The sequence below is a fragment of the Otolemur garnettii genome, unplaced genomic scaffold (assembly GCF_000181295.1).
Source record: "Otolemur garnettii isolate 467f Iridium unplaced genomic scaffold, OtoGar3 scaffold00029, whole genome shotgun sequence".
NCBI lineage: Eukaryota > Metazoa > Chordata > Mammalia > Primates > Galagidae > Otolemur > Otolemur garnettii.
This window is the reverse complement of record NW_003852424.1, coordinates 14,108,230-14,128,098: the sequence shown is the minus strand read 5'-3', so window position 1 is coordinate 14,128,098 and position 19,869 is coordinate 14,108,230. Positions and strand designations below refer to the sequence as shown.

Here is a 19,869-nt window from a genome sequence, read left to right as displayed (position 1 = left end):
AAAAAAAAAAAAAAATTAGAGAATATAAAACTGTCCACAGTTAGCACATGGCATCACTAATGTGTCCACAAAGTGAGAGCCAGGTAGGAATGAGGCTGTGGCCTGGGCTGTGGGTAGATACAAGAAAATTCTAGGCGGAGTGGCAGCTATGGGGGCAGGTACATTCAAGCCCCTGCTCACTGCCCTACTGGCTGTAAGTCACACCTGGGAGCAACTGGGCCAGCACTCACCTCCCCATGGACACGACATAGCGAGGCTCTGGCATCTGGTCGTAGACCTGGAAAGCAGGGAGGAGATGAAGGAGTCTGTGTGTAGCTCAGTCCAAGAGAGCTGGACAGCAGGTCTCAGGCTTACCTTACGGAGCGCTGGGGCCATCTTGTTTGTGAGTGTTCCAGCCACGATCATCACATCAGCCTGGCGAGGGCTGGCACGGAAGACCACGCCAAAGCGGTCCATGTCATAGCGGGGTGCGGCCATATGCATCATCTCCACAGCACAGCAGGCCAGGCCAAAGGTCATGGGCCACAGCGAACTCTGGGGGAGGAAGCAGGGCTTGGGTCAGAGGCAGCAGCCATCACTATGTGATGACTACGAACCTTCACATAGAGACATCTAGAGCTCCTGCATCCCTGGGAAGGGATAGCCTATTCAGCTCATGTTCCTGGTAAAGCTGAGTGAGGATAAGCTGGCTGTCCAGACACCCCATAAAAATGTAAGGGGAGCTCTTCTTAGTGAATGCTTCCCACCCACATTAATAAATAAAACAAAAACAGTGAAGTAAAACTAGTCTTCATAAGATAGTCATTCAACCTGGGTTTTCCTAAAGGCCATATCATTTCAACATGCGGTGCTAGCCACATTCTTAGCATGCAGCTACCCCTAATGGCTGATGGCTACCTATAGCCACATGGGTCTAAATCCAGGGACTATGAGTTAACCAGCTCCAGATCTGCCTGCCTGCAGCAGCTGGTGGGCACCTGTGCTAGCTCCTGAAGCTGTTTACACTCCACACTGCCCAGGGTTTATCTACCAACACTGCAGGTACCAGCCTAAACACAGTGTCTCTAGGAAGCTGCACCCCGCCATTTCTCCCACTGTCCCCACTCTACACCTGATTCTGAGCCTTGGAAATGGCCCCTGTTGTCCCAGCAGACGTGAAGATCCAGGTGATGGGGCCCAGGTTATATAGAACAGGGAAGGATGGCCAGGTCCACCTGATCAGAACCTGAAGATGGATGGGCCCTAACCAGCCCCAGGTTTCCTCTCTCACAATACTGCAGCAGGCATGTCTGTCTTGGCAGCTAAGGGCCCTATCAGGCATTCCTGTTCTCCCACCCGTTCGTACATTCTTTCCACCGTGGCCTTGATTATGAGAAATAAAAACAGGCTTGGTGTCTGTAGCTCAGCAGCTAGGGCACCAGCCACATATGCCGGAGCTGGCGGGTTCGAACCAACAATAACAACTAAACCAAAATTTAGCCAGACGTTGTGGCAGGTGCTGGTAGTCCGAGCAACTTGGGAGGCTGAAGCAAGAGAATCACTTAAGCCCAAAAGTTTGAGGTTGCTGTCAGCTATGACGTCAGAGCACTCTACTGAGGGCAACATAATGAGACTCTGTCTCAAAAAAACAAAACAAAACAAAACACAAAGAGAAGAAAAAGGCTTGCATGCCTGTCAATGGGGACTTGTGAGACCAAGGCCTGCCATGACTAAGTGCAATGGGTGCTGGACAAAGGACAGAGCTGCTGCAGCACTGGCCAGGCCAGATGCACAAGTGCTACAGAGGCAGGCACAGTGGAACATTGCACTAGGCAGACCCTGTAATGTGTGAGGAGCAGATTTAGGATTTTGATTTATTTATTTATTTTTTTTTTGAGGTCTTTGACTTTTTTTTTTTAGAGACAGAGTTTCACTATATTGCCCTGGGTAGAGTGCCATGGCGTCACAGCTCCTGGATTTAGGCAATTCTCTTGCCTCAGCCTTCCAAGTAGCTGGAACTACAGGCACCTGCCACAACACCCAGCTATTTTTTTTTGTTGCAGTTTGGCCAGGGCTGGGTTTGAACCCGCCACCCTCGGTATATGGGGCCAGCACCCTACTCACTGAGCCACAGGCACTGCCCAGATTTAGGATTTTTACTGAGAGAGATCTATTGTTTTCAGCACACATGATTTTTCTAACTTAAAAAAAAATGTCTTGGCTTGGTGCCTGTGGCTCAAGTGGCTAAGGCACCAGCCAGCCACATACACCTAAGGTGGCAGGTTCGAATCCAGCCTGGGCCCACCAAACAACAATGACGGCTGCAACCAAAAAATAGCCAGGCATTGTGGCAGGCGCCTGTGGTCCCAGCTACTTGGGAGGCTGAGGCAGGAGACTCACTTGAGCCCAGGAGTTGGAGGTTGCTGTGAGCTGTGATGCCAGGGCACTCTACCCAGGGGGACAGCTTGAGGCTCTGTCTCAAAAAAAATTTCTTTCACATTAAAAGTGAAACAAGAGAAATAAGCCCGAGCCAGAAAGAGACAGGCAAAAAGAGACATGTCTGCCCAATGGGGCTGAGGGAGGCATCCAGCCATGGGGCTGACAGTGTGAGGGATAAAGAAGTAGGTGAATCCTAAGATGGAATAATGTGTCTATATATGTGCACGTGCCTATGTGTATACTAGGGTGACCAGATTTTAACATTGGTAAAGCGGGACATGACCAGCGGGGCGGGGTGGGGCAGGGCAGGGCCTGACAACAATGCATACTTTGATAAGCAATTCTCGACAATCACTTCTCAACAATTATTTGTTATTATTACAGTTTAACATTATAAAATTAACAAAAAATATAAAACTCATGTTCTGGCAAAATAGCCACATGGCAGCCGAAAACCATATATTCCCTTCCTGTTCTCCCACCCGTTCGTGCATTCTTTCCAAAAAATCGGGACTTTTTTAAAATGCCGCAGGATGCAGGACAAATTGTTAAAAAGCAGGATGTCTGGTCACCCTAGTGTATACACACGTTCGTCTGTGCAGAGGAAGGCCCTTAGGACAGAAGGTCTACTGGCACAGAGGGGGCTCACCCTGCGGGCCCAGTTGATAAGGTCATCCAGCTTGGCCACCACATACTCGCCCCGGCTGCTGGGAAATGCAGTGGGTTTACGGACCACAGTTCCGGCTTTCGTCACAGCAGGCTTGGTGCTAGAGTGGAGACATGGACCCAGGGAAATGTCAGCCAAGCAGACATTCACAGGAGGCAGATACTGGGCCACCCACAGCCTCTGTGCAGGGAACTGGCCCACAGCAGCTCCTCTAAGGGAGGGACAGAGTTGTAGCCATGGGCAGGGTCCTGGGACAGCACCAGGAAGAACATTAAAGCTCACAGGGCCCAGGTGGGACATGGCAGACAAGCAAAGGAATGAAGCTGGCCATTCTTGGGGGCTTTGGGGATATGCTGCCAGAGGCTTGGACCAGAAGAGCACAGGGCCAAGATACCATACTCAGGGTCCCAGGAGGTCCCAGGATATACCAGGAGAGGGAGAGATTAAAGGGGCACTGTGGACATGCAGTCTCCTCCCGCCCCCCGAAAGCCAGCCTCACCTGCTTGGGCCATAAGCAGTAGCGCTCTGATGGACATCTCGGGCCAGCACCACTGTGCCCACCTTGGAGCTGCTGAGAGGCAGATTATGAGTCAGTAGCCATCCAAGGCCCCACTGGCTCTCTTGGAGCTATACCCAAGTCCCTCCCATCTGTCCCCTTCCTCATGTGGAACCTCAAGCACCTCTGTCCACCCATCCCTTATTTTCTCACCCAGGTCAGTAGACAGAACTTGGGACCAGGTAGCCATAGCCCAACTCCCTAAAGGTGTGTAGACCTAAGTGTCCTAACAGAAGGCACCCTACAGGTCAGCAGGCTGCTAAGCGATAATGTCTAGGCATAGATGGTCCCAGGACTATCCAGGGAAGAAAGCTTTGGGGCCAGGCTCTCCACACAAGACTGAAGGGATGTTGGTAGGTCCCCTGGGTGGGCTGTCCTCACTGTCCCACCAAAGTTTGAAGGAGGCCTACACAGCACTACATATTAGCAGGAGCTCACAAGATGCCTTCCCATGAGTGACAAGTGAGCTCGGTAGGCACCAGGTGGACAAACATGATCAAGTCCTGCCTCTGCCAACTAATCACAGGCTGTCCCCGCAGGGAGGCCCTAGCATACTATAAGCTGTCCACGGGCAGTTAACCCCAGTCCTGCCCCTCACTCCCTTAGTAACTTTCAACAAGGGCCCTCCTGGTTTAGGGGTGGAGATGGGCACTCACCGAAAACCTAGGATCCGGAAGCAGAGCAGGCCAGGAGCTGCAAAAGAACCAGAGGAGGGGGTGGTAGTAAGCTTCGGGCATCCCTAGGTGCCATGGAGTCAGACACCCAGATCGTTCTCCTGGGTCAAGCCCCCAGTCATTTCCCCATCAGGTCCCCACCTGGCATGCCCTCATTCTTGTGGGAGTGTGGGTTCTTTTCCAGGACCTCTGTGGAACAGAACATAGTCTGCACACTGCAGCTGCCTTCCCTGGCAAGCATTACCCACACTGATTGCATTCCTCCCTCAGGGCCTTCACCACTTCTATTCCCTCTATCTGGAACACCTGCACATCTACACAGGGCTGGCCCTTCTCCTGGGTCATCAAGCCTACAAATAGCCCCCCAAGGCAGTCTGGATCCTGGCACACAGTTCCATCTTGTCTAAGTGTACTTGTTTGTTGCCTCTTCCTGGCGATGTCAGAACCTCCCTGGTTTGCCATGTGCCCATCTTGGCCTTTGCTGCTTCTTCAAAGAGCATGTGTTCTTTATTCCAGGCCCTGAGCTGGTGCTCAGAGTTTCCTATATAACTGAGCTAGGCCCCTGTCCTCCAGGAAGGCCCCTCCCACATCAACCTACACAGCAAAGTGTCCCTGAGAGGAGCTTACTACAAAGTACAGAGAAGGAAATGCTTTGATCAAAGGCCTCCTGGAGGCACAGCACCTGTGGCTCAAGCTGCTAAGGCGCCAGCCACATACACCTGAGCTGGCATTTGAATCCAGCCCAGCCCACCAAACAACGACAGGTGCAACCAAAAAATAGCCGGGCATTGTGGCAGGTGCCTGTAGTCTCAGCTACTTGGGAGGTGGAGGCAGGAGAATTGCTTGAGCCCAGGAGTTGGAGGTTGCTATGAGCTGTGATGCCACAGCACTCTAACCCAGGGTGACAGCTTGAGGCTCTGTCTCAAAAAAATAAAAAAGGCCTCCCAGAGACCTTCCTGAAGGGAGAACCCTGAAGCATAAGTAGGTTGTTGTCAGAGAAACATTCAGGGCAAGAAAGGCCCAGAGATGTGAGAGATCCTGGTGTATGAGGTAAAGCCAGAAAGGCCAAGACTGATGCCCATTATGGGCTGAATTGTGTCCCCCCCACCCCAATTCCTATGTTGAAGCCCTAACCCGAGGGCCTCAGAAATGACTGGTGTTCAAGACAGGGTCTATAAGAGGTCATTAAGGTACAGTGAAGTCATTAGGGTGGGCCCTCATCCAACATAACTTATAAGCTTATAAGAAAAGGTAATCGGCTCGGCACCTGTGGCTCAGGTGGCTAAGGCGCCAGCCACGTACACCCAAGGTGGCGGGTTCAAATCTGGCCCGGGACCGCCAAACAACAATGATGGCTGCAACCAAAAAATAGCCGGGCGTTGTGGCGGGCGCCTGTGGTCCTAGCTGCTTGGGAGGCTAAGGCAGGAGACTCGCTTGAGTCCAGGAGTGAGAGGTTGCTGTGAGCTGAGATGCCACGGCACTCTACCCAGGGGGACAGCTTGAGGCTCCTGTCTCAAAAAAAAAAAAAAAAGAAAAGAAAAGGTAATCAGGCTTGGCGCCTGTGGCTCAAGTGGCTAAGGCACCAGCTACATACACGTAAGGTGGCTGGTTCAAATCCAGCCTGGGCCCACCAAATAACAATGATGGCTGCAACCAAAAAATAGCCGGGGGCAACTCCTGTGACTCAGTGAGTAGGGCACCAGTCCCATATACTGAAGGTGGCAGGTTCAAACCTGGCCCTGGCCAAACTGCATCAAAAAAATAGCTGGGCACTTGTAGTCCCAGCTACTCATGAGGATGAGGCAAGAGAATTGCCTAAGCCCAGGAGTTAGAGGTTGCTATGAGCTGTGACGCCACAGCTGCCGAGGTCAATAAAGTGAGACTCTGTCTCTAAAAACAAAACAAAACAAAAAATAGCCAGGCATTGTAGAGGGCGCCTGTAGTCCCAGCTACTTGGGAGGCTGAGGCAAGAGACTCGCTTGAGCCCAGGAGTTGGAGGTCTCTTTGAGCTGTGATGCCATGGCACTCTACCCAGGGGGGCAGGTTGAGGCTCTGCCTCAAAAAAAAAGTGCTAGGATTATAGGCATGAGCCACTGAACCCAGTCAGGGCCAGGCCTTCTTTTTTTCTTTTTTTTTTTTAGAGACAGAGTTTTATTTTGTCGCCCTTCGTAGAGTGCCATGGCATCACACTGCCAGATTGCTGGCAGCAATCTCCAGCTCTTGGGCTTAGGCAATTCTCTTGCCTCAGCCTCCCAAGTAGCTGGGACATAGGCGCCCACCACAGGGCCAGGCATTCTTAACAAGGGAACTGCTGGTAAGAATTCATAAGAATCATGAACTTGCACTAAAAAACAAAACAAAGGGGTTGGTGCTCATGCCTGTAATCCTAGTACTCTGGGAGACCAAGGTGGGTGGATTGCTTGAGCTCACAAATTCTAGACCAGCCTGAGCTAGACCCCCATCTCTAAAAACAGCCAGGCAGTTGTGGCTGGCGTCTGTAGTCCCAGCCACTCAGGAGGCTGAGGCAAGAGAATTGCCTGAGCCCAAGAGTCTGAGGTTGCTTGAGCTATCTATGATGCCATAAAACTCTACCGGGAGCAACAAAGTGATACTCTGTCTCTAAGTAAATAAATAAATAAATAAAGCTGGGCATTGTGGCGGGTGCCTGTAGTCCCAGTTACTCAGGAGGCTGAGGCAAGAGGTTCACTTAAACCCAAGAGTTTGAGGTTGCAGTGAGCTATGACACCACAGCACTCTACCAAGGGCGACAAAGTGAGACTCTGTCTCAAAAAACCCCCATAAACAAACAAAATCTTCATTGTCATTAACTTTTTACTGAAAATCTCAAAATTAACCTTTCATTCATTCTGAGTGTTGGTGACAAAACAAACCATTATTAGCTGGACCTGTAACTTTTCACCAACAGAAACCATAAACATTTCCTAACATGCTACAAGGACTGTAGGCATTAACATACATGGAAGCCACTTTTGTTTTTTTTTTGGAGACAGAATCTCACTTTGTTGCCCTCAGAGTTCCATGGCATCATAGCTTGCAGCAAGCTCAAACTCTTGGGCTCAAGCGCTTCTTTTGCCTCAGCCTCCCAAGTAGCTGGGACTACAGTTGCCTGCCACAATGTCCAGCTCTTTTTTAGAGATGGGGCTCTTGCTCTGGCCCAGACTGGTCTTGAACCCGTGAGCTCAGGCAATCCACCCGCCTCAGCCTCCCAGAATGCTAGGATTATAGGCGTGAGCCACCTCACCGGGCCCAGAAGCCACATTTCTTGTCCTCACTGTGTCAGAATGATAGTCATTATTCGACCCACCACTAGACTTTGGCATTGCATTGCATGTGTTAATAACTCAAGCACTTAGATTACTACTAAGCTACCTACCAGGTTTCATATATATATATACATTATATATTTATTTAGTATTTATTTTGAGACAGAGTCTTACTCTGTTGACCAGGCTAGAGTGCTGTGGCGTCAGCCTAGCTCACAGCAACCTTAACTCCTGGGCTTGAGCAATCCTCTTGCCTCTGCATAGCTAGGACTACAGGTGTCTGGCACCACCACTGGCTAATGTTTCTATTTTTCTTTTTTGTAGAGACAGAGTCTCACTTTATCGCTCTCAATAGAGTGCCATGGTGTCACACAGCTCACAGCAACCTCCAACTTCTGGGCTTAGGCGATTCTCTTGCCTCAGCCTCCCAAGTAGCTGAGACTGCTGGCACCTGCCACAACACCCAGCTATTTTTTTGTTGCAGTTTGGCCGGGGCTGGGTTTGAACCTGCCACCCTCGGTATATGGGGCTGGCACCTTACCCACTGAGCCACAGGCACCACTTTTTTTTTTTTTTCCAGTTTTTGGCCAGGGCTGGGTTTGAACCCACCACCTTCAGCATATGGGGCCAGCGCCCCACTCCTTTGAGCCACAGGTGCTACTCCCCGGGGTCAGGTTTGAACCCACCACCTCCGGTATATGGGGCTGGCGCCCTACTCCTTTAAGCCACAGGTGACGCCCACCACTATTTTTTTTTCATGAGATAAGATTCTCACTATGTTGCCTTCCGTAGAGTGCCGTGGCAGCACAGCTCACAGCAACCTCAAACTCTTGGGCTTAATCGGTTCTCTTGCCTCAGCCTCCCAAGTAGCTGGGACTATAGGTACTCACCACAATACCCAGCTATTTCTTTGTTGTTGTTGTTGCAGTTGTCATTGTTGTTCAGCAGGCCTGGGCCGGGCTTGAACTTGCCAGCCTCGATGTATGTGGCCAGCACCCTACTCAATGAGCTACAGGGGCTGAGCCTAATTTTTCTATTTTTAGTAGAGACAGAATCTCATTCTTTTTTTTTTTTTTTTTAGACAGAGTCTTAAGCTGTCACCCTGGGAAGAATGCAGTGGCATCATACCTCACAGCAACTTCCAACTCTTGGGTTCAAGAGATTCTCTGCCTCAGTTTTTCTATTTTTTTTTTTAAACCTTTTTATTTTTATTATTTTTTGCAGTTTTTGGCCAGGGCTGGGTTTGAACCCACCACCTCCAGTATATGGGGCTGGTGCCCTACTCCTTGGAGTCACAGGCGCCGCCCAGTTTTTCTATTTTTATTATTTATTTATTTATTTTCTTCTGTGCAACCCACTTCAGTGCCAGCAGCCTATGGACACAGAGGCCAGGCAATGATTCAGGGCCACGGTTTGCTCTGGAATGAGGCACTATGAGAGGCTCAGGGGAACAGGCCTGCCATAAATCCAAACCCATGCATAGTTTTTCTATTTTTGGTAGAGACAGGGTCTCGTTTTTGCTCAGGCTGGTCTCAACTCCTGAGTTCAAGCAATCCACCCACCTCGGCTTCCAAGAGTGCTAAAATTACAGGCCTGAGCCACCTAGCTTGGCCCAGAATCTCACTCTTGCTCACGCTGGTCTCAAACTCCTAAGTTCAAGCAATCCACCTGCCTCAGCATCCCAGAGCACTAGGATTACAGGAGTGACCCACCACACCCAGCGAAAACAATATATTTTTTTTCTGTTTACATGAGACAGTCTCTTTGTCACCCCCAGTAGAATATGATGGCATCATAGCTCACAGCAACCTCAAATTCTTGGGCTCAAGTGATTTTCTTGCCTCAGCCTCCAAAGAAGCTGGGACTACAGGCAACTGCTATTTTTAGAGACAAGGTCTTGCTCTGGCTCAGGCTGGTCTCCAACCTGTGAATTCAGGCAATCCACTCACCTCGGCCTCCCAGAGTGCTAGGATTAAGGCGTGAGCCACCGCATCTGGCCCTGAAAACAATATTTTGATATCTGTCTCTAGTATAACTGATTTCCTTGCAATCTTATACAGATTTTATCCTATACATTTAATAACTTTATCTGAGCTCAGGCTTCATCTAATACCAAAAAGGTCCCCGAGCAGGACAGGTTGAGACTGCTACTCTGCAAGGCGAAGACAGCGTCTCAGAGGTGGTGAGGGAGATGTCACCCGGCAGAGTAACATGAGCATCCTAGGGCAGGGACCAGCCAAGAACCAGGCCCCGGACCCCCAGGAATCACCGACTCTCTCAGGACCTCAGTCTCCTAGCCCGTCAGGTGGATGTAATCCTCGCCCAGTTCTCTCTGGGGCACTCCAAGGGCAGTGTGTGAGGCTTCCCCCGCTACTGCCCCAAGTGCACCTCAGAAGCTGGGGGCCTGGGCCACTACCCGCTGGGTCTCAGTTTCCCTTACTGTACCCTAGAAACAATAAGAGACCGTTCACCGCGGGCAAAACTGGAGCCGGAGGAGCGACCAGCGTAAAGAAACCCAGAGCGCGTTCGGCTCCCGTGGCTCAGTGAGTAGGGCGCCGGCCCCATATACTGAGAGTGGCGGGCTCAAACCCGGCTCCCACCAAACTACAACAAAAAATAGCTGGGTGTTGTGGCGGGTGCCTTTAGTCCCAGCTACTTGGCAGGCTGAGACAAGAGAATTGCTTAAGCCCAAGAGTTTCAGGTTGCTGTGAGCTGTGACACTACAGCACTCTACCAAGGGCGACAAAGTGAGATTCTGCCTCAAAGCAACAACAACAAAAAAAAGACAGAAAGAAACGCAGAGCGCACCTCTGCCCTACACCAGCCCAGGCCTACGCCCCGGCCCTTGCCACCCACGTCCCCAACCCTTGAGCCCGCCAACGCCGGACTCACCCGCCAGCACCGCCATCTTGGCCTCGGCCTTCAGACAACCTCTGCGGTCCGTCCTCCTTAGCCCTCCGGGTCCCCCGGGGCCTCCCACAAAGAGGCTTAAAGCGAGCGAGGAAACTGGAACACCGGCCCAGGACGTTCCGTTGCTTTCCTTGTTCGTGTCCACGCCGGGCGCCCCAAGGTCACCTGTGGTGCACAGCGCGATGGAGGGGTGCCCAGGTAAAATTAGGGGGGACAACTATTTCTCTCGTTTCCGCGGGACCAAAAAAGGATACGCGCGTCCCTGGGTGGGCTCGAACCACCAACCTTTCGGTTAACAGCCGAACGCGCTAACCGATTGCGCCACAGAGACGATGTTACAGAGTGGTGCCTGTCGTAGCCCTACGAGGCAGAGAAGCACTACTCATGGGGCGTGATCCGCGTTTGTGTGACTGGCGGCACGGGGCGGAGTCTGGATAGAGTAACCTCTGCCGCCCCACCGAAATATTTTAGTTGGGAAAGCCTTAGAGTGAAAATCTAGAAGTCTTTGGTTCAATCTGGGTTTCTGCAGGAGTTTTGGTGTCCCTGGCCAGCATCGTTTATCTTTTGTTGGAAGTTGATTCAGCTTCCTTCCATCCCCTGGGTTCTCCTTTCCTCCTCTACACACGAAGTACAAGGATGTTGGCTGACCCAGGCCCGACTGGAAAGGGCTCAGATATGACAGACAACTCTAAACCCCCTTTTGTCACCCCCAAGTATGATTCCAGCCCAAACATCCCTTTTGTCCTCCCACTCCTTTGATTTAAATTTTTTTTTTTTTTTTTAGTAGTAAGGATGAAAACTGGCCGCGAGAGGTGGCTCATGCCTGTAATCCTATAACTCTGGGAGCCCCTCAAGGGTGGTTTGCTTAACTTCACGAGTTGGAAACCAGCCTAGCAAGAGGGAGATTCCCCTCCACCCACCCACCCCAAAAGAAAAACAGAAAAACTAGCTGGACATGGCAGGTGCCTATACTCCCACCTACCTACTGGGGACGCTGAGGCAAGAGGAGCTCTTCAGCCCAAAAGTTTTTTTTTTTTTTTTTGAGACAGAGCCTCAAGCTGTCCCCCTGGGTAGAGTGCCGTTGCATTACAGCTCACAGCAACCTCCAACTCCTGGGCTCAAGCGAGTCTCTTGCCTCCGCCTCCCAAGTAGCTGGGACCACAGGCACCCGCCACAATGCCCGGCTATTTTTTTTTTTTGGTTGCAGCCATCATTGTTGTTTGGCGGGTCCAGGCTGGGGATTCGAACCCGCCACCTTAGGTGTACGTGGCTGGCGCCTTAGCCGGTTGAGCTATAGGCGCTGAGCCCAGCCCAAAAGTTTGAGCTTGCTGTGAGCTATGAGGCCAAGGCACTCCACCCAAGGCAACAGAGTGAGACTGTCTCAAAAAAGGAAAAAAAATGAGCAAGACTTCTGTCTCTACTAAATATAGGAAAACTTAACTGGGCGTTTTGGTGGCATCTGTACTCCCAGCTACTCCGGAGACTGAGGCAAGAGGAGCTCTTGAGCCCAAAAGTTTGAGGTTCCTGTGAACCCAGGGCAAAAGAGACTCTTGTCTCAAAATCAATCAATCAATAAATAAATAAATAAATAAAATAGGGCGGCGCTGGTGGCTCAGTGAGTAGGGCACTGGTCCCATATACCAAGGGTGCTGGGTTCAAGCCTGACCCCGGCCAAACTGCAAACAAAAAAATAGCTGGGCATTGTGGTGGGTGCCTGTAGTCCCAGCCACTTTGGGAGGCTGAGGCAGGATAATTGCCTAAGCCCAGGAGTTGGAAGTTGCTGTGAGCTGTGACGCCACAGCACTCTACTACGGGCAATAAAGTGAGACTCTGTCTCAAAATAAATAAAAATAAATAAATAAATTTATAAAAAATGAAAACTAACACTAAACATCAAAACTAGCAAAATGGAGCTTGCTGAATACTTTGTTTGCATGTGATTTGACTTTGACAATCCTGCTGATTTTTTTTTTTTTTTTTGGTAGAGACAGAATCTCACTTACCACCCTCGGTTAGAGTGCCATGGCATCACACAGCTCACAGCAACCTCCAACTCCTGGGCTTAGGCAATTCTCTTGCCTAAGTAGCTGGGACTATAGGAGCCTGCCACAACGCCCGTCTATTTTTTTGTTGCAGTTTGGCCAGAGCCGGGTTTGAACCTGCCACCCTTGGTATATGGGGCCGGCACACTACCCACTGAAGGGCAGACGCCGCCCAATCCTGCTGACTTTAAGGACTGGGAAGCTGAAGCCATGTAGACAAACACAGAACCATGCAAGGGGTTTACAGAATCCCTGTGGGTGCTGGGCCAGACTGAGGAGCTTGAAGTTCTACGGAATGAGACAGGCAGGAGACTGGGGCCAAGGGAGGAAGAGAACAGGAGAACTGACAGGAGTCTAAAGGATTGTTGAGTGCACAAAGCTTTCTTCCCTCTGTGGGTCTCAGAATTGCCCCAGCTGTGTGGCTTTTAATTTATTTTTATTTATGTTTATTTATTTATTTTTTATTAAATCTTAACTGTGTACACTGATGCATTTATGGGTTTCAGTGTACTGATTTGGTATGCAATGTGAAATGTTCATATTGAACTAAGTAATACATCCATCACAATTAGACTCTTTTCTTAATAGTTATGAAATGTAACATTGCATCCTGCACATTAGGTGAGGTCCCCCCCCCCAATACCCTCCCTCCTCCCCCTTCCCTTCTTCCCTCCTCTCTCTCTCTTCTTCCCTTATACTTTCTGGACTATAGTTATGTTTTGCCATTCATATGAATGTGTAGGTGATTATATATTGATTTCATAGTAGTATTGAGTACATTGGATACTTTTTTCCCCCATTCTTGAGATACTTTACTAAGAAGAATATGTTCCAGCTCCATCCAGGTAAAAATAAAAGATGTGAAGTCTCCATCTTTTTATGGCTACATAGTATTCCATGGTGTACATATACCACAATTTATTAATCCATTCATGGGCCGATGGCCACTTGGGCTGTTTCCACATCTTGGCAATTATGAATTGGGCTGCAATAAACATTCTGGTGCAAATGTCTTTGTTGTAAAATAATTTTTGATCATCTGGGTATATACCTAGTAGAGGAATTACAGTAGGTCTACTTTTAGTTCCTTGAGTATTCTCCAAACTTCTTTCCAAAAAAGGTCGTATTAGCTTGCATTCCCACCAACAGTGCGGAAGTGTTCCCTTCAAAGTGGTTTTGGATTTCTCTGATGATTAAGGATGATGAGCATTTTTGCATGTGTTTGTAGCCCACGAGTCTGTCTTCATCAGAAAAGTTTCTGTTCAAGTCTCTTGCCCACATAGAAATGGGGTTATTTGTTCTTTTCTTATTGATTAGTTTGAGTTCTCTGTGGATTCTAGTTATCAGACCTTTATCAGAAGCATAACCTGCAAAAATCGTCTCCCATTTTGAAGGTTGTCTATTTGCTTTACTTACTGTGCACTCAGCTGTGCAAAAGCTTTTTAGTTTGATCAGATCCCAGTAATGTATTTTTGGTGTTGCTTCAATTGCCCGGGGGGTCCTCCTCATAAAATATTCTCCCAGGCCGATTTCTTAGTGTTTTCCCTGCACACTCTTCTAGTATTTTTATAGTTTCATGTCTTTAGTTTAATATATATATATATATATACATATTTTTTTTCATATATATATAGAGAGAGACAGAGTCTCACTTTATTGCCCTCGGTAGAGTGCTGTGGCATCACACCTCATAGCAACCTCCAATTCCTGACGTTAGGCAATTCTCGCCTCAGTCTCCTGTGGCTAGGACTACAGGCACCTGCCACAGTGCCAGGCTATTTTTTTTGTTGCAGTTTGGCCAGGGCCAGGTTCGAACCCGCCACCCTCGGTATATGGGGCTGGCGCCCTACCCACTAAGCCACATGCCCCTTCCTAATATATATTTTTTCAATTTGAGACAGAGTCTCACTTTGTCACCTTTAGTTGAGTGCCACGGCATCATAACTTACAGCAACCTCAAACTCTTGGGCTCAAGTGATTCTCTCTTTTTTTTTTCCATGCCATACTATATCCAGCATTATCAAAGATACTTTTCATAAACAATCAGGCATTTCTGGCAGGACATGGGCAGACAATCACTAACAATATCCAACTTTTAAACGCTCTTCTTCAGTGGTCTACCAAAAATTAGAAGCCACCATAAAGTCTTCATTTGATGCTCTGAACAGGGAAAGTTTAGAGTGAGGGTTGACATTTCACATTTAACATGTTGTTTCACAACTTTCACAAGCCAGCCCTGACTGTCAGGAAATTAAATGAAAATGACAGAAGATCATTTCTTCATTATCTGAAGATCCAACAATCTACAAATGGAACTGCTGCTCTTTTGAGGGATGCCATCTCAGTGGTATTGTTGGAAAAGTCCAGATTCCTTGGCATACTGGAAACCAATTGGGTTAGGTCCCAAGAAGTGAGGTTTAAGGGAGGTAAGACGATGGTAAAGGGCAGGACTCAGAGGCTCATGCCTGTAATCCTAGCACTCTGAAAGGCCTAGGTGGGTTGATAGCTTGAGCTCATGAGACTAGCCTCAGCAAAAGCGAGATCCCATCTCTACTAAAATAGAAAAACTGAGGCAAGAGAATCGCTTGAGCCCAAGAGTTGGAGGTTGCTGTGAGCTATGATGCTATGGCACTCTACCCAGGGCAACAGCTTGAGACTCTTTCTCAAAAAGAAAAAAAAGATGATGGTGAAGGCAGAGGGAGAATAGGACATAAAAACATATTAGTTTTTCCATACCAGAAGGCATTTGTGTCAAGGTGGCTGGCTGTGTGTCAACATCAGAGAATCCCTCCTCTTGGGACCCAAGAGGAAGTCTTTCAAAACTAGAGGAAAAAGACATTTTCCCTCATATCAATCTGACTTTGGAGACATTCTATTAGTGGCATATGCCCCTTACCCCAAAATGAGGTATGTCCCTTACCCCCCCCCAAACAATGAAGTATTCTGTGTGCTAACAACAAAGCTTAAAAAAGTAAATTCTGCATTTTATAAAACTTGATACAGTATTTCAAACTGCACAGTCACCAGAAGTACATAGTTATAAAAAATGGACACACTTCACTTGGTATCCCCAGCAACTTTATCTTTCTGTTCCTGGTCTGTTTTGGCATCTCTATTTTCTGCCAGGTTATTCCCCTCCTTGCTAGCATCAGCTTTCCCCTTTTTCCCTTTGGATACCTTCTCTCCCTTGTTTGCTGGGGCCTTTTTAGGCTTAGGCTCTGGCTTTGGAGGAGCAGGTTTAGCAGACAACCTTGTGGATTTCTGTGGTTCATCCTTGGCTTTATCTCCTTTAGCACCCCCCTTCAGCATTTCTCTTGGGCATTCTGGCAGTGACAGCAGGATGCAGGCACTGGATGCAGGGATGCAGCGATGTGTAGGCTTTGGTTAGTTTGGGGGTCGTTCTCTTGCCTCTTCTTCCTCAAGGTATTCTCTTGCCTCAGCCTCCCAAGTAACTGGGACTACAGGCTGTGCCACAATGTCCAGCTATTTTTAGAGACAGGATCTTGCTCTTGCTCAGGCTGGTCTTGAACTCCTGTGCTCCCTTGGCCCCCCTTGGCCTCCCAGAGTGCTAGGATTACAGGCGTGAGCCACTGCACCCAGCCCTGACTTTTAAATTTATTTAAGCATCCTTTTTTTCCCGCTTTATTAACCACTATACTAATGAGGGTATGTAAACTTTTATATCAGAATAACTTTATATGTATAGAAAAGGTACAAAGATAGTTCATATTTTTCCCGTGTACTATTAACATATTATGTGAGTGCAGTATGTTTGCCACAATTAATACACCATTATTGATATGTGGTTATTAGCTGAAATCCTTACTTTATTCAAGTTTCCTCAATTTTCCTTTAAGTCCTTTCCTGCCCAAGGTTGCCAATTCTGCTCCTGTGTGTGTGATATTTAGTCGTGACTGTGACTGATTTTTGGCCACTCCTTGTTTCTGATGTTCTGGGAGCCATGAGGAGGGCTGGTCAGGGTTTACTGTGAGGCATCCCTCCATTGGGTTTCTCTCATGGAATTTTTTGTTAGTGATTTGTTAAATTTCTTTTTTTAACAGGCTTGGGGACAGTAGCATCCTTTCCATGTCCCTGGTATGTCACATTCAGATCATGCTGGCCAGTCTCATGGACTCTTTCCTGATGGAACCAAGGAGCCTGTCCACTGAGGGGTTTTTGTGGCTCTTAGCCTTAGCATTGGTGGCAGAGGTGACAGGGTGTTCAATCCCTGGCTTTGGCTGATCTGAGGACCCTCTGGGAGGGCTAGGGTTGACAACCACCCCCCTCTTGGGCTTACCTTGGCCACCTATGTCCTCGCCCTTGTTATCAGTGTCTTAACATTCAGGCAGGACTGCCCTACGTGACCAGCAGCAGTACTGTAGGCAGGTGTCTGTCAAGACCAGGCAGGAACATTGCTGCTCTCAGAGGAACAGCCACTAAGGAAGGGGGACACTCGAGTGGCCCAAGGAGGGGCCTGACATAGGGGGAGCTGTGGTCTCCCACCATCGTCCCCTAAACAAGGTACCTTGGAGGCCCAGCCCAGCTGCTCAGGTATTCCTGACCCTCAGGTTTGATGTTTCAAGGGCAGGTGTAATTGAATGCACAAAAGGCTGAGCCAGGACTCTGGCTCAGGGACTTAGGGTGAAGACATCCCTGAAATAGGAACCATGGGATAGATCTACTGGATGAGGCCAGCAGGAGGGTAAGGGACAAATGGGGAAGGTTGAAGAGGTGGAGGCTTGGGGACTGAACACAGGGCAGGGACAGAGGAGACTGACTCTGGCTGCACCAATGTGATTTCCTGCCTGTGCATGTATGTTTTTTTAAAAATTGAAGTTTTGAAGAGGTGCCAGAGTGCCAGCAGGGAAGCCTCCATTCCTGGGAGTGGTTACTGCTGAGATGTGTGGCTGCTTCAATTAGGGGAAACGTGATTCTTCTGGGGACCCGCTGGGACAGGAACTGGAACAAGTAAAGCTACTTTCAGAAAAGCATCACAGGGTCTCTAGACCCTAGAGACTCTGTGTAAGGGACCACGGGGGTGGGTGCATGGGCAGGAAGCTACAAGTACATACTACTACACAGAAGGATGCCAGGGAGCTTGGGTGTGGCTGGGAGGCTGGGCAGAACACCCTACCCCTGAAACACTCACTAAAAACCCAGAGGGAAAGGGCAGGAGCCCAGGAGTCTACTTCTGTAGGGACGCAGAAGCTGAAGGAACACACAGTTTGTGGAGAGCAGCTTTCCAGAGGGCATTTGGCAACGTCTACAGGTATTTTTCTTTTTTTTTTTTTTTGAGACAGAGCCTCAAGCTGTCCCCCTGGGTAGAGTGCCGTGGCATCACAGTTCACAGCATCCTCCAACTCCTGGGCTCAAACAAGTCTCCTGCCTCAGCCTCCCAAGTAGCTGGGACCATAGGCGCCCGCCACAATGCCCAGCTATTTTTTTGGTTGCAGCCGTCATTGTTGTTTGGTGGGCCCGGGCTGGATTCGAACCTGCCACCTTAGGTGTATGTGGGTGGTACCTTAGCCACTTGAGCCACAGGCACCAAGCCTACAGATACTTCTGATGTGTTCCTGAAATGGGTGGGTGGAGGCAGGGACACTGCCCAGCACCCTGTAGGGCCAGGACGCCCCCACAGGTTGGCAATACCCAAGTTGCAGACTCCTGCCCAAATTACCTGAAAAAAAAATAGTCCAATCCCCACTCACATTGGATACCAGAATTACCCCCAATGAGGCAGAGAGTATAGACCAGGGGACCCGCAGCTGCTGGGACTTACCCCCCTCCCTGGTCCCTTCCCACTTAGCATGTGGACTTAAATGTGTGCCTCAGGACAACTTTTTTTTTTTTTTTGAAACAGAGTCTCACTATGTCGCCCTCTGTGGCATCATAGCTCACAACAACTTCAAGCTCTTGGGCTTAAGTGATTCTCTTGCTTCAGCCTCCCAAATAGCTGGGATTACAGTGTCCACCACACCTGGTTATTTTGTTGTTCTTGTTATAGTTGGTTAGCAGGCCCAGGCCAGGTTTGAACCTGCCAGCCACGGTGTATGTGGCCAGCGCCCTAACCACTGAGCTATGGGCACAGAGCCTCAGGACAAGTTTTAAAACAAACACCCTCAGAAAGCACAAGATAGCATGAGCAGAGAGGGCCCAGATCTCTCAGTGGGTTCAGCATGTCTCCCTTTAGTAATTTTCCCCAAGTCAGAAGTTTGCTCTACTCAATTGCCATGTAAACAGTCTCTCAGGCTTATCCCTGAGCGGACCTCCACCCTGGGTTCAGCTCCCTGCCCAGGGACTACCAGGGCTGTGAGGCTAATTTTCCTAACAAGTCTGGCATTCAAAGAGACAAGCCAGGCTTGGCACCCATAGTACAGTGGTTACCACACTAGCCGCATACACCGAGAAGGAAATATATTAAGTGGAAATCACACAAAGTGGAAAAAACCAGAAAACACACTGTTGTTTCTGGAGCTATGTATTCATATCAGACACTTTTTAAAAACTCTCATTTAGTACAGATGCAACGCATAAAAAAAAATTTGCACTTTGTGTTAAGCCACAAGTAAGGACATACAATCATTGTACTTTTGTTTCTGTAAAAACCTTTCAGGAACTGTACCTTGCAAAAATGCCAGGAAAAAAAAAATAACTTTGAGTACATAAATGAAACTGACTTCAGAAGTGTAGAAATCAGGACAACTCAGAAAGATTCAACACAAACCCAAGCCCCAGGGCTCCCGCTTTCCAGAGAACATCCACGTGCTGAACAGACCACCCTGGGGCTCTTGCTGAAGCTGGAGCAGCCTCCATTGCAGATCAGCCTCTTCCTCACCGATGACGCCGGTTCCTTTCTTCTAGGAGCTGGTTATCAAACATTTCTTTTTCCCTTCAGAAAATAAAAGATGATACTTCATTTTATTCATTCATCACTGTGTTTCTGAAGCGAATGAAACAGAGAAGTTACTATGTATGGGGACAGAGCTTCAGTTTGGGAAGATAAAGGTTTTGGAGGAGGAGAGTGGTGACGGTCACACAACTACATGGATTTGCATAATGTCACTGAGCTGTGTGCACTTAAAAGAATGAAGATGGTAAGTTTTGTTATGTGTACTTGTTACTACAATTTAAAAAAAATTTTCTGGCTTGGCACCTGTGGCTTAAGTGGCTAAGGCGCCAGCCATATACACCTAAAGGTGGTGGGTTCAAATCCAGCCCAGACCCGCCAAACAACAATGATGGCTGCAACCAAAAAATAGCTGGGCGTTGTGGCAGGCGCCTGTGGTCCCAGCTACTTGGGAGGCTGAGGCAGGAGACT

At 48.7% G+C, this 19,869-nt stretch overlaps 2 protein-coding genes, 2 non-coding genes and 1 pseudogene across 6 annotated transcripts in view; all 5 read right to left on the bottom strand.

Moving 5' to 3' along the window:
- NDUFS7 (NADH:ubiquinone oxidoreductase core subunit S7) overlaps positions 1–10,544 on the bottom strand; it is a 15,008-nt gene extending 4,464 nt beyond the window's left edge. The window contains exons 1-6 of one of the 2 annotated variants that reach the window (XM_003788694.3): positions 10,492–10,544; positions 4,298–4,334; positions 3,585–3,653; positions 3,068–3,185; positions 355–534; positions 231–277 (exon numbers count right to left, since the gene is read on the bottom strand). In XM_003788694.3, coding sequence (XP_003788742.1) covers positions 231–277; positions 355–534; positions 3,068–3,185; positions 3,585–3,653; positions 4,298–4,334; positions 10,492–10,507 — 467 coding nt within the window. In that variant the 5' untranslated portion in view covers positions 10,508–10,544. Of the gene's footprint in view, positions 1–230; positions 278–354; positions 535–3,067; positions 3,186–3,584; positions 3,657–4,297; positions 4,335–10,491 lie in introns of both variants that reach the window. The other variant, XM_023512495.1, reaches the window with a different exon arrangement.
- LOC111724988 lies at positions 8,943–9,078 on the bottom strand. Its single transcript, XR_002773183.1, has one exon. It is a non-coding gene; the product is annotated as a small nucleolar RNA SNORA42/SNORA80 family (small nucleolar RNA).
- A 222-nt stretch (positions 10,545–10,766) lies between the features above and the next one.
- TRNAN-GUU lies at positions 10,767–10,840 on the bottom strand. Its single transcript has one exon. It is a non-coding gene; the product is annotated as a tRNA-Asn (tRNA).
- Positions 10,841–15,608: 4,768 nt separating this feature from the next.
- Positions 15,609–17,057, bottom strand: LOC111724944 (annotated as a pseudogene).
- Positions 17,058–19,025: 1,968 nt separating this feature from the next.
- The window catches only part of LOC100940390 (PWWP domain-containing protein MUM1), a 24,401-nt gene continuing 23,557 nt past the window's right edge, over positions 19,026–19,869 (bottom strand). For both annotated transcript variants that reach the window (XM_003788842.3, XM_023512544.1), the window contains one exon: positions 19,026–19,440. In XM_003788842.3, coding sequence (XP_003788890.1) covers positions 19,383–19,440 — 58 coding nt within the window. In that variant the 3' untranslated portion in view covers positions 19,026–19,382. The remainder of the gene's footprint in view (positions 19,441–19,869) is intronic.